The sequence below is a fragment of the Athene cunicularia genome (genome assembly GCF_003259725.1).
Source record: "Athene cunicularia isolate RWA chromosome 24 unlocalized genomic scaffold, athCun1 chr24_part1, whole genome shotgun sequence".
Lineage (NCBI taxonomy): Eukaryota > Metazoa > Chordata > Aves > Strigiformes > Strigidae > Athene > Athene cunicularia.
The window spans coordinates 5,662,366-5,676,711 of NW_020799132.1; the positions used below are offsets into that span (position 1 = coordinate 5,662,366).

General features: G+C 43.5%; 1 protein-coding gene across 1 annotated transcript; it reads left to right on the forward strand.

Moving 5' to 3' along the window:
- Positions 1 to 880: 880 nt before the first annotated feature.
- LAYN (layilin) lies at positions 881 to 11,352 on the forward strand. Its single transcript, XM_026863818.1, has 7 exons — positions 881 to 1,009; positions 2,134 to 2,431; positions 4,672 to 4,829; positions 5,192 to 5,230; positions 5,598 to 5,681; positions 6,399 to 6,501; positions 7,198 to 11,352. Exons 1-7 carry the CDS (start codon positions 970 to 972, stop codon positions 7,553 to 7,555), a joined length of 1,080 nt encoding a protein of 359 aa, XP_026719619.1. The 5' UTR covers positions 881 to 969; the 3' UTR covers positions 7,556 to 11,352.
- Positions 11,353 to 14,346: the final 2,994 nt, after the last annotated feature.

Genomic DNA, 14,346 nt, shown 5'->3' on the forward strand with positions numbered 1-14,346 from the left:
CCCCCGCGCCGGGAAGGGCGCACGCCCGGACTCGGCGTTTTCCTCTTCCCGCTGCTTCCCCTGCGTTTATCCTCGCTTCCAGGAATTTTAAACGTTCTCCTGGCTACCAGAACTATTCTTGGCATCCGACCCTGGGTGCTCATCGAGTTCTCAGCCATCGGGGGGGGTTGTCTCACTCTGCGAGGTCCCGTCTGGGTTTTGCCTCTTGAGACCCTTTCCCAGGACAGATCCAGGGCAGCTCAGCGCTGAACCGGCCGCAGTTTCACATGTAGTACCCCACCAGGTGGTCTAGCCTGGCTAAAACCAGTCTTGAGGGAAGGTTCTGCCTCTCTCCGTAGGTTGGTGTATTCAGCAGAGAGCCTGAACGCTGGCGCCCACGGAACGTTTCTGTAATTCCAACATAAGACCAAGAGTTTTATTATACCTATAAATACGTTTTTAATTCTGCCGCGCGCTTGTCTGCGGTAGGACTAATGTGGGAGTGAGTTAGAAGGCTCAGCTGCCAGCTGTGGGGTTGGGGATTGATTTATTTTCATGGATTTTTTCCTTCTCAGTATAACTGACTCAGTGAAGGCAGCAGGCGTTGAGGCAGATCCCGTGTAGGTGATGAGGAGACAAGCGGAAAATACGAGGAACCCTTTCAGCATCGCTTGGAGCTACGTATCCACTTGTCCTCTGTTACCCAAATTATATTTGGGAATGTAACCAGCACTGAAGTTCAGACAGTAATCAACTACAATAAATTTTTTCCTTAGCTGAAAGCAGGGGCAAGTTTGTCTGATATGGCAGAGATTTACTGCCAGTTAATGGAAAAAACAAAAACAAAAAAAAAAAAAAAAAAAAAAAAAACCAAACCAAAAAAAACACATGTTGGTGTATTGGAGAAGAACCCGAGTGCAGTTTGTGGCATTAACTTCTAGACAACCAGCTGCAGTTTTTTGATAATGTTGTGCCGTCTGTGTTTTTCTTATGTCTTGCACAATAGCAGTGGACGTGTCCCTCCGAAGAGGTAAGGGGGTTTTTTTGCCTTTTTCACCAAGCTTGCATGAATATTACCAAGAGAAACACAGGTTATACTTAGAGATATATTTTTAATATATTTTACAATTTTTCAAAAAATTATATGTTATATATTAACACTGCTTTTGCAGTGCAGCCAGTTTTAATTTCTGTGTAAAATGTTGGCAGATTCTGAGTACTAAACTGTTCAAAAATCCCAGTATGAAGGGTGTTTAAATTCCCACTCTGAGAGTGGCCATGCAGGAAGGTACAAGAATAAAGAAAAGCCAGCATACATCCCATAGAGCGGTTTATAATGGCCTGTCCTCACATCCCATTTGTTCTGAGCACCTTACAAATGTTGCTAAATGGTTTTCTTCTGTAAAAACATGTAGATCAGCAGATTGCATCTGCCGCGTGTTTGAAAAGAAATATTTACTGAGTAAAACTAAACTGTTTGTTTCCACAGTCTAAATATTGGGACTCATCTGCTGAGAAACACACAAGTGCATAATTTTAGATGATGTATCTTTTCACTTTGATCTTGACTTTTCTTGTAATCACAATAAGCCATGCTGCTTCAGGCATGAGAAAGTCCTTGGCTCATGAGTCTGAAAACAGACGTTGTTTACTCCCTGGGCAGTCGGTGACACTGAGCGGAGAGCGATGCTTACGGTTGAACTGGGTGAGCACATCGTGATACGCTGCAAGATACGCTCCATGAAACCATTACGCACACCCCAGAAGATAAATCACTGGTGTCTCTGCTTGTGTGAGGGGATCTCTAATTTTAGCCATTTAAATTCCTTAAAAATCATAGCAATTTAAAAAGAAAAATTAAAAAAAATAAAGCCTCCTCGAACCCTTGTGAAGGAAATCTCTTTTTAAAAGGTTGCATAAGGCAGCCTGCGCTCTGACACAGCGTTGCCTCTTTGTAAGGAACTCCTGGGGTCTTCAGGTCGCAGAAAATTCCTGAGGTATCCGAGAAGAGTCCAAGAGGCTTTTTTTCCCTCAGGTCGTGTTTTCCATGTCGGCTGTCGTTCGGTGCAAAACTCAACCAAACGCAAGTGCTAGCGTGCACTTCTGGTACTAACAGGCATAGTTTCTGTAACAGGTTTCTTTCCGTTTCTTCAGGACAGGCAGTTTGCCGGGGTGGAACACAGCAACCGTGCTACAAAATGGGTTATTTTCATGATGCTTCACGCAGGGTCGGCTATGAAGACGCACACCGTGCCTGCAGAGCTGATGGCGGACATCTAGTCAGTATTGAAACAGAAGCAGAGCAAAGACTGATTGAAAAATTTATTGAGAGTCTCTTAGCTTCTGATGGAGATTTTTGGATAGGGCTTAGGAGGAAAAAGGAGGAGGTAGACAATAGTACAGAGTGTCAGAACCTCTACTCTTGGTCAGATGGCAGCTCATCCAAGTTCCGGTAGGTACCTGTGAGTGAGACTGGGAAGCAACCTGGTCAGGGGACTGTCACCTGCCTTTAGCGACCCAAAAGGATTCTTTCAAAAGAATCTTGCAGTGTTGTCCCAGCTGTCATCTGTGGTCCTTCTGCAGTCACTGAAGAGTGGGAGTGTCTCCAGAGAGCATTCATCAGATGTAAGCCTGTAGACAGGCTGCTCTCTACAGACCCTGCTCTCTCTTTGCTGCTCTATGGAGGACACCTAGAGTGTCAGCTTGGGCTAGACTGATCATTTTTAATTGCTAAAAGGGGATGGAAAAATTGAGCAATCTGGTCTTAAAAACCTCCGGTTAGGCGTGGACAAAATACGTGCTTTGCCCTGAAGGTTTCTGCACTTCAGATCCCCTGAAGTTTTGTCCCTGATGTCCTGAGCAAATGGCCCTTCTTCTACTTGATGAGGGGAAAATGGCGCTTTTTTTTTTTCCTGTGAGACAGTAAAATTGGAGAGCTGCAGTATTTATTGTAGGCATGAAAAATTAAAATGTTCATGCTACTTGTGCGATTTCTGCCTCCTTGTCTTAAGGCAAGTGGAACCACAGCATTTGCTGTCATTACAATATGAAGACACCGTTTACAACCAATACAACTTTGCTCCGGTTGTTTTCACATCTCTCTGTTAAGCACAGAACCAAAATGCGTTCAGCCGCGGAAGTTCTGCTAAATTAGGAGTTGATTTCAATCATGAGTCACGTTTTTCTAGACAAAAGATATTCATCGATCCAAGCCTTCAAGGTCTGCCTTTCTGCGGTATCGAAGTAGGAAATCTGCTCTAAACATTGCCAGGTTGATGAAAGCCTTAGCAAGGAGGTGCCAGCTCTACAGTGAACCTCAGGTTCAAGGGAGTTTTGCCTGATAATAATATTTAAAAATCAAACTATACAGTGTTCACTCATTACCCTGAACTTCTGGCGGCGTTTACGGTGACTGAACTGCAAATTCCATTAAATAACCCAAAGGTTCTTTTAATATTTCATGGCAACATGTCATATGTATGACAAGTCTGCCGAAGCATTCTTCTTGATATTGGACATGTGTAAAAATAACCGTTACTGTGAATTTTATGCTTTGGGAACCCATAAGAAATTTTAGTTGCTCTGTGCAGAAATTAATAAACCAGAACTGCTTTTAGTGCTGTTGAATATATTGAAAGTTACTCCTCTAGTTCAGGTATTGGGGGTAGATAATAGGAAGCTAGAACCAGATGCTGCTAAGAAACAAGCATAACTTTATTGCCTTTTATCGATGAGATGTAGCTTGCTTATCCTGAATTCCTGAATGATAAAGCCAAGGAAAAGATCACGGGCATGGCAGCAGGGGGACACTAGGGGAGGAAGGAAGTGAGGAAGGACTACAGCATCGGAATGATGGAAAAAAATCTGCTTTCATGTGAGGGGGGTTTCCCACGTTGAATACCTTGGTATAGCTGGAATTATTTGTGTCGTATGGATCAGTTTTCAGAAAGTGCTTGACATGCAGAAAATTCCTTGTTCCAAAATCGGTGGGTATTGAGCATTTTTCAAAGTCGGGACACACTTAGAAGTGTTTCTCGGAGCTACATAAAATGGCTCTTCACTCCCAGTTGGGTTAGAGTGCCAGGTGGGGAAGCCTTCTTCCTGTGTGCTACTTGGAAGGGCCTCCACACTTTTCCAGTGGTGAAGTTTATTTTTACCAAAAAAAATTATCTGCAAGACAGGTTTTTTTTAATGTTAGTGTTTTTCTAGACAGAGGAAAAAACAAACAGATCCCACTTCAGCTTTTTCATTTGCTTTTTAAATAGGTGTCGGAACTTTGCAGGCATTGGGCACTGCGGCCAGAAAGCAAAAATTATTTTGATAGATGATTTTGCACGTCTAAAATTCCGTAGAAAAAAATCAAAGTTCCCCCGAGCTTTTACCCAGCCTTGCAGAGGAGTTTCAGCCAGTGAGGTACACAGCCCTTCCCTCCCTAATAATTGTTGCACACCTTGCTGAGTCTGTGGGAATTAAGAATTACAAAAGGACAAGATACACTATAAATAATGGTGTTGTTATTGCTCCGATTTTTACAGAGTAGAAGTGGAGGGTGAAGGTGGGGGTTGCTGAGCTGGAATCCTCTTGGATTCTGCCCTCCGTGGTGCCCCGCCTGCTGTATCTCCATTTGAGCTTCTGCAGTACAATGAAAAATGACGTCAAGTCTTACTTGACACGTTTGTTGTGTTTTCTTAGGAACTGGTATGTAGATGAGCCGTCCTGTGGGAGTGAAATCTGTGTGGTGATGTACCACCAACCATCTGCCCCGCCAGGTGTCGGAGGTCCTTACATGTTTCAGTGGAACGATGACAGATGCAACATGAAAAATAACTTCATTTGTAAATACTCTCTCGGTAAGGAGACATTCTGTAGCTTTAAAAACCGACCAGCTCCTGGTCCCCAAGAGGAGGTACAAGGAGGCTGCAGGATAGGGAATCCCTCTCTTAGCTTCCCTGGAAAGATCTGGTGGGAGACGGACCTTTACATTTATGCAAGACCAGGAGAAAGCAATGTCATTGTCTAATATCTGTAGCTACTTGCCTTCTGGCTGATACGAATTTTCAGAGGATTTTTATAATTAATTTGAGATCTCAAACGGGGCCTGGGGGGGAGAGAAACACTACAGAGGGGTACTCGTGTTATTGGACTGTGTTCAGTACACTCGGTCTCCCTCCTCAAGCTCATGAGGAAATTGTGCGTATCTTTTTTCTTCTAGAGAAGCCAACGAATGCTCCAATAGAGAATTCTCAAAAAGGTAAGCTACAGATAACTTTGTTTGGGGCTTTTTTTTTTTTAATGATATGCTAACTTTAGAGAGTAGAAATAACTCTCTGCTACGTTCATTGTCAAGGACCCTCGCAGCTGAGCAGGAAGGTTTCCCTGCAGTTTGCACGTTCCTCGAGCTGCTGTACAATCTTGTCTGCAGGAACAACCTTCCTGTTGGTGCTGCCATGTCTGGGACTGCTGGTCGTGCTGCAGAAATCTGAGCAAAAGAGTCCCAGTGCACCTTAGGCATCCTTGCAGCAGGCAGCCTCTTCAATCTCCTCTTGCTATCACTTTTTTATGATTCTTTAATGCTTTCAGAGAACATCTGCAGTATTAATTAAGCTGCTTCTTTCCAGATGTTGTAACAGAGCCCTTGAACCCAGCGTTCCCAGAAGAAGGCCATGAGAAGGATGCCAATGTCACAATTATAGAAGCCAAAGGTACGTTGTACGTTCGACAGCTGGCCTGTTCTCTCTCTGACTGTGGAGGCCAACGTTTCCCAACAGTCAGCATTTCAGTTTGAAGCGTTCGACCCTAAACGGAGAAGTCTGAATTTAGACAACTTCATCTGGAACAAAGACTTCCCTCAAATCTTTTCCAGTACATACCTAAAGTGATTGCTTTGGCTACGCAAATGTTCTGAATCTAAAGCTGTGCAAAGTACTTTGGGTCTGAAAAAGGTACTTTTAATTTATTGAGAGGCTTTTGAATGTCTAAATTGTTAATGTTTTGTCTCTAAGTCTACCATTAACTATGAAAAACTTTCAGTTTCTACTTTGCTGGCTTCCCCCCTACAGATTCACAGATTCTTAAAAGACATTTTGCTTTCTGAAATCTTCTGGCTGAGGGTTCCAAAGCTTTTGGAAGACAGCACAGCCCATTAACTTGCACTCCCGTTGCCTTCTTACAGTGAGGCCTGGCTCCTCATCTTGAAGATTTGAGCTTATTTTACTTTAACCCGCTTAACTAGATGATCAGTCTCTGTTAGACTGGCTGCCTTTGAGTAGATGCTGCTAGACTATGAACAAGACTAGAAGCCCATGGAGGTGGGATGATGCTGCCTTTTGCAACTGGGTAGTTTGTCTGTGAAATTCTGCGCATGTCAAATACAGCTGGAAGTGAATACAAGTCAGAATCTCTTTTTTTCTTACCCCTAGAACCTGTTCAGAGTTTTGCCTACATCCTTATTCCCAGCATTCCTGTGCTGCTTCTCCTGGGGGTCGTTGCAGCCATCTGCTGTTTCTGGCTTTTTGCAAGGAAGTAAGTGACATTTTTGTGTAACAAGTGAACCTGTGATACCTTGTCCTGGCAGTCATTTTACAGCTAGCTTCAGGATGCTGTCAGATGCTCTGGAGAGGTCTGCTTTCAACCAAATAAATGTTTAAAAAGTGGCGTGGCAGCTTCAGGCTGAGTTACTTGTGAAGTAAGATTTTATGTAAATCGCATTACACCGGTTTATGATGTTCACAGACATACAGTAGTTTGGGAATAGTGTGAAACAAGACGATGATTTTGAAGTGCTCGCAGTTAAGTTTTCCTGTTAAAGACAATATTTAAATTTTTAGAAGAACCCCTTCAAAAGTGAAAACCATAGTAAGAGAAATAAAAGGATAAATGTTTGGAGCAAATACCGTTTAGCAGTTTCCTCTCCTTGCTTTCCCTGTGTGCACAGTACCTCTGGGGGGGCTGCTGGCTGTGGTTTTGGGGGTGTCAGTGTGGAGTTGGGGTACCTCAGGGGTATCTCAGCACGTCCTGCCCGGGGACAACCCCAGGTGTGCAGCCTGCTGCCACACCCCCAGCATGACAATGACACCTAATAAATGTCATCCTGAGTGCAGGCTCTGAGTGTCAGCTTTTCCTCAAGGCTCATCATGAAATTACTGTAAGAGAGGTGTGCTATTGTTTTGTATTTGCCTCTGTAAAAATGCCTATTACGGCTTGTCCCCTTTCCCTAAGGAGACGGAACCGATTAGACACCAGCCCAAAGAAGGAGGATGCGTGGCTGTCTAACCCCAGAAGGAACAGTCCAAATCTGGATATTTACAAAGTAATCAAGAAGCAATCAGAAGCGGATCTGGCTGGAACGAGGCCTGACGCGAAGCATTCTTCCTTCCGTACACAGGACGATAAGGTGCTTGACAGCCTCTCCAGGGATTACGAGGATGCAGCAATGAACACATCAACGAGTGGCTTTGTGACCTTGGCCAGTACTGAGAGCGGCTTTGTGACCAATGATATCTATGAGCTGTGTGGAGATCGTGTGGGGAGGAGCAAGGAATCGGCCTGGGTGGAGAATGAGATATATGGATATTGAGGAAATGGAGCAAAAACCCCTGGAAATACAGATGACGAAGTCAACGTCAATACAAGTTAACCTGTTCTCCCTATGCACTTCTTTTCATAATAGTGAATGTGGTGTTTATCTTGGGTTTGCGTTGTCCCTATATTCTTCTCTCTTTTTTTGAAAGAATATGGGTTTTTAAAGATCCAAACTGAAAAGAATGTATATATTTTGCTTTGCATCAAGCTCCCTTTTTTTTTTTTTTTTTTTTTTTTTTTTTTTTTGTACTCCAGAGATACGCCTTTGAAACTAAAGGACACTCCAAAATCCCCATTTATTTAACTGACCTACTCGTCTTCAAAAGTATTACAACTCAAAAGTCAATCCCTGGTCACACTTGGGTTCTCACAGGTGTCCCCAAGACAGCTGCCATGGCTGTGGGTTGGTCGTTGTTGCCACGGCAGCCCCTATCCCAGCTGGGCTGCCCTCCCTCACCCCCTGCCTATGACACTGACACCTCCCGAGAAGGAGATCAGTGTGGTTTCTGCTTCTTTCCCTCCTTCCCTCCCGGTTCTTGCTGCCAAGGCAATGTGTGTGAGTCACAGCACATAGCTGTGTGTCACGCCAGGAGGTCGGGTTTTGAAGTGCTTTGGTGTCTCAAGGCTAATTCTGTTCCCTCACTTATCCTCTGGCAAAAGGAATTGCAAAGCAAGGAACGAGGGACTTCTCTGCATTGCCAAAGGAAGGGAACGGGGTACTCCAAAGCATTCTGATGGGTCTGGGAAACGAGAGCAGCCTGGTTAGCTGTCCAGAGATGTGCTGATTTGGCCTAAATGACAAATTAATTACCAGTTCCTTTCAATAGCCAGTTGTGGTTTTATCCTAGATCTTTTTCCTCCTTTGGCCTGTGACATGTACTGAACTGCATGAAGACTAACACCCCGATGTTAATCTTCATAGAGACGGAATTCATGAAAAGGTAGGCGAATGTAAAGAATTGAATTAAAACCAGCACTCTGACAGGTAAACTGAAGTATCATGCTAATCACTTATAATGAATTATTTGTTGTCTCCACTTATTCCAGTTAGGTAGATTAAATAAGTAATAAGGCAAGGTACTGAGGGTAGTTTCTGGAATGACAGTGGGAGGGAATGACATCTTACTTTACCGTAGTTTTTAAGGTGTTTTTGAAGCCAATATTAGATGCCTACCATTTGCCTGCACATTTGGAGGAGTAGAAATGAATGGTAGCAGGGCATAGCAGCTGCCGCACAGCTAAACATAAATTCAGGTGAAATGAGACTTTTGCTGTTAGATACGGGGAACAAGGAAGAATATGAAGCAACACCATTTACCCCGGGGAAAAAAAAAAAAAAAAAAAAAAGTCTGTAGTTGACTGCTTGACTTCTAAGGAAAAGAGATGAGACAATCCTTCACACTAGGGTTGGTTGTTTTTTTTTTTTAGATCGTTATCTCTGTTTCCTCTGTTATTTGCAGCACATTTAATAAAGGTGTTAAGGAGCTAGAAGAAATCAAGAGTATGCGTTTGCCATGGAAGTGGTATGAGGGATCTGTCCAAATTGCAGAAGCAACTTCAGGCTGGAGTTTCATTCTCTCTAAGGGGTGTAAGGAGCCAGAGCAGACTAATGACATATTCTAAGCGTTGCACTGAGTTTAATTTCTCTTTATTGAACAGAGACTGTATTTTAGCCAACTGTACGTAAATAAGAGATTTCTGGTGTAGGAAGTTGAAAACAGCTGTGATGAACCGTTCCAAGATAAACTGAATTTAACTTGGGCATTGGTGTGTTTTAAGGCCTTTCAAAGCACACTTCAGGAGATCACTTGTATCACGAGAATGAGGAATATATATCGGAAAAGAGAGAAGGGTGAATGAATCTTCACAGCACTGTCTTTTCTGCTTGGCAGAATAACGTCATTCATCACTGGGAGTGCAGAAATGCAGCTAAATGAGGGGTTGGGTGCCTAGCACTTCCTTCAGCCTGTGCTTGCCCAGCTCTGGTTTGGTGAGGAGGTACCTAGAGTTACCCCCAGCACACTGAAAAGCACACCACTTCAATCACAGCGTCAAGAAGGTACAGGATGTGCCCGTCAGCGTGGATTCTGAAGTAACTAAGTGTCTTTGAATTTGAACTCATCGCGTGGACAAGTTTTCATCTTCCATGCGTGAGGCAGAGGACGTGCCAGCATCTTCCCGGCAAGCTTGTACTTTCCTACGCCGCCGTGTACTACGAAGAGCATCCCTGTGTATGTTTGCTGAGGAGAAACGCAGCAAAGGGGACCTGGGATTACCTTGGTTTTTGCTAGGGCTTTCTGATTAATATTTTGTTCCTGAGAGGTGATCAGATCCATGTTTGTCTCTCAGTTACAAGGACTCAACGATCTTCACAGGGGGTTGAGCTAATTCCTGGGGCAAGGTCTTTGCACTGTTGCATTTGTCAGTGCAGTGAAGTGGAACAGGAGTTTGGATAAAAATTGAGAATCATATCGACTTGAATATGCTTCTAAAATCCCATGTGCTGCTGGGTATGGGCTTGCTTTAGCTGAATTCCACTGGAAAAGTTAGTTTACAGAAGTTGGAAGTGCTTGTATTTACCAAAGCTTTTGGAAAGGACTAGGAAGGGAATTGGGATTTATCAAATAAGCCCATGATCTAGTCCCATAAAAGACTACTCTCTGTGAAATGTTTAATACTGAGATCTGCACAACTGAACATACATTTACAAATATAAAATGCCCCCCGCTGACATGAACAGGCACAATCCATCCCTGTGCTCCCCAGCTGCTTCCGTCTCCAGACGGACAACACAGCGTTGTTTTGCGCTTTCTGCTTTTTAAAGGTGTTTGTCCTTACCTGAACACATCGGTGCTAAATGGACGTGTGGAGTCCAGAGCCTAAGTTGTGCAGGCAGTGGTAGATTCCGAGGCAAAGGCCATGAAGTACTGATAGCCGCAGGGTGGCCCCTGGATTTTTTTCAGTACGGAATTAGTCTTGAGTTTCTCTTGTGAATTGAGTCCAGCTGTCAATACCGAAGCCATGAATATGCTTAGAGGTTTGCACTCAGAGCTGCACAGCTTCTTGCTAGGGATCTCTGCATGTTAGTAGCTGTGTTTATGTAGAAATCGCTGCAAAGTTCCACCCTTCAGATCTGTCGGTCCTGTCTGATCTGTCAGCTGTCTCATACATCGGTTTATATATTCTCAAGGCAAGTATATTCAGCTTGGAGTAAAGCGGCACATTTTCCTTTGTCTGCACTTACTCTGGTTTCAATTATTCCAGCGATGGAGCCGTTCCTTAAAAATGGAGTTTGATTTGATTTGTGTCCCATTGAGCTGAGACCGAAGTGGGAGTTCTGCGTAGAGAACCAAGTAGGTTGGACACTGGCAAGCTGGACATCTGCCCTGAGAAAAGCCAGTGTTCAGGACATCGTCCCGCGTCTGGGGCCATTTGGATTCCGCTCTGTCTCGGTCTGATCTTAACTACCGAGTGTCTCAGACCTCTGTGAAAACCAGAAATAACATTTCACAGGCTTCTAGGGATGCCTTGAATCTAAGAATGAGTAACTCTGAAGTGATTTTTGAGACTACAATAATTGGGCCTTGTAACTGAGAAAATTTCAATTTTATCGTCCAGCAGATCTGTGCAGCAATTTTGAAGCATGTCTCGACTAACTCATTGTGTATAAAAACTGATTTGATGAAAGATAATGGTTTGGTTGAGCAGTTCTGGTGCCTGGCCCTGTGTATACCAAGTTTCTTACTCTGTCAGATCATGTTTGACCTTTTCACAAGACAAATAAAAATAGTAAATGCCTGTTTATCTATCTGTATTAAAAAAACCCACAACACCTTAAGTTTTGCCATTCTGTATTGGTTGCACTTATATCAACCTTTCAACAAAGCTTTTGTCCGTAGATCTCAGTCAAGCACAGGACTTAGGAACACAGGAGCACTAACTACTGGTCACTGAAGTTGGTTCTTATTATGATTTAAACAGCCAAGGGAAATTTTTAGGCTTCATAGCCCTGTCTAGACTTTGCAAATCCTTAGTTCAGATTTACTTCGTGGAGTCTTAAGCAATCCTGAAGGTTGCTGTGTAACTCTCAGTCATTTCTCAGCCAAACTCCGCGATTTAATAGCCTGCTGTATTATGGCAAGGAAAGGTTTCTGTTCATCTCCTCTCCCTGGTTGAGCATCTTCATTGATTTAATTTGCCTGGGATACCTTCTGTACGCTGTGATGGACAGAAACGTGGAGTGCCCGGGTTCTGTAGGATGAGTTTTGCCTTCAGGCGTACAAGATGTAACGCAGCCCTAAAGAAAGGGGCGGCTGGAGGCAATCCTGACAGTGTGAAATGCTTACAGAAGCCAGAACTCTAAGGAATACATTGCTAAAACCACAGAGAATTATTCTGGCTTTGTCTGGCTTTCCAGTAGGGATTTGCTAAACTCCAGGTTTAGGATCCACCTGGTTTTTGGAGATTTTTTTTTTTTCCCTTTGGTCAGAGACCATCTAATGGAGGGAGAATGGCCAAGCAAATAAAGAATTCCAAGCAGGAACACAAATATTGCTGTGTTCCTATTCACCTATTGCTCAGCAGGTAAATATTTCCAGTTATAGGAGAGCAACGTTTTGCTGCCAAACAAGCCTGTCTGTGGAGCATCTGAAATGAATTTAGTTCTTGATAGGGTGCCCTAAAAGTTTGCTCTTCTCCATTGTATTGAAATAACTAAGATAGGAAAATGAAGCAAAACCAATTTGCATAAACCACCAGGAATAAAAAGGTGTGCGGCAGGCTTTGGCGGAAGGTGTGTTATGTGGGATTGAAACAACAGAAATGAGCGTACAACCCGGCCATGAGTGAGCTCTGCCAATGGAAATACGCAGGAAGATGTTTCTGGATCTGTGTGCTATTGCTGCCTGTTGCAAATATTTCAGTGGGTGGCCACAGCTGCTTCTCTCTCGCGCGGAATGTTACAGGTGAGGTTGATGTGCGCGGTGGCTCGGCCCCGTGTATCTGCAGTATCGCAGAGTGTCTGCCAAGCCCACGCTGTTCCTCCACCAGGCAGTGCTGCTAGATGAAGCCCTGAAAGAAGTAATCCCTTAAAAAAAAAAAAAAATCTTCTACCTCTTAGTTAGCAACCATTTCCCCTGAAAATTCAGCAAACTCCTGGTATAGGATGCTGGGTCCTGCAATCTCCAGGGTGTCTAATGCAGTAATTAGTGTTCTTCTATCAAGTAACTGTGGGTCTATCCTTTTTTACGCTTGGTCTCGTCTCTTTTTTTTTTTTTTTTGGCAGGCACTAAGGGTCTTTTAGACATTGAAAAACAGGAAATGAGAGGAAAAAGCTCAAGTCAGATGTTGGAGCTTAGGTCTGTAAACATGTAAAGCCACGTTTTGGCAACTAAGTGTGTGCCCTGGTCGTGTGCCCTGCTGGCTTATGGAACGCAGGCAAAATCAGCTGCATGTGTTTAGCATCTCTGGGAGTTATTAGAAGGCGAGGTCGCTTTATAATTCCTTTTCTTTGCCATCTCAGTAGAGCATCCCAGCGGCGGCATTATTTCAGGAGCATTGACCACAAGAGGGCATGTGTGCTCCACGCTTTGTGTCCTTCAGCCCAGTGTTGAGAACGGCCTGGAAGAGCTCCTCTGCACCAGTGACAAGCACTTGCACAACCACTTTTTCTTGGAGCATAGCAAAAGCCATCAATGGCCGCTGTAGGCTGCTGTACAACGAATGTTTTGCGGCTGCAGTTCCTCTAGCAGCGTTATTAAGAAATGTTTTTGTAACCTGAACTTTCAGGTCAAAACCGGCGTTGTGGTGTGCAGCGCCAAGAAGTTTCTGCGAAAGTTTTCTGTTGCAAGCACAAAATCCGACTTAATAATTGATTTTTGCACCAGTCTGGTGAGATTTTACATGGATGAAAGTGGGCAGGAACCAAATATTTTATTACTAAAAATTCAATTTATAATAAAGTGGCTGAGAATTCATATTTTGCACAATGTAGAAAAAGGTTACTTCTAACACAGCAAGCTTGCATCTTGCTAGAATTTCTGTTTGGTTAGTGTTTCTGATTTCTGAAAAAAATGAAGCACCCTCTAGGGTGAAACAGGAGTGAAATTTCACAAGTCGCAGTTTGGGATGACACCATTTTCTACTCAAGTGGGATTATGGTAAACTTGCTCATGCGCCCATCAATCACTGGGAAGGGTGGATGTCTGACTAGACTCGTCACCAGTTAGTCATTGCCAGAACTTCTTAAGGGGATAAATAGAACAGTAACAACATGGTTATTATCTGCAGCAGTCCAAGCCAGCAGCATCATCTCAAAATGTCATTCCTTGGAGGAATCTGATGAACTGCAAGCGCAGTGAAGGACAAGCATTAACTTTTCATGGACATCTTCAGTTCCCCTTGCAGAACAGTCATTGCTGTTTGACAGATAACAAATTTAACCAACTTTCCACAAGTAGGAGGCAGCTTTACGTGTAAGGCATGTGGACAAAGGGAAAGCAAGAGGCAGAAGTTTTTGTTGCGTTCTTCCACACCCTTTTTGTGGCCATGCTCTGTTTTGAGCTGCGTTTGCACCTCCTGCACTCTGTGTTCATTAAAGGCCTGTAACTGTTGCTGAACGTGCAGCTGATTCAACGGACATGTACCATCACTTGTACCATCAGCTTCTGGACATGCCTTGTTGAATAGAATAAGGAATAGAATAGAATAGAATAGAATAGAATAGAATAGAATAGAATAGAATAGAATAGAATAGAATAGAATAGAATAGAATAGAATAGAATAGAA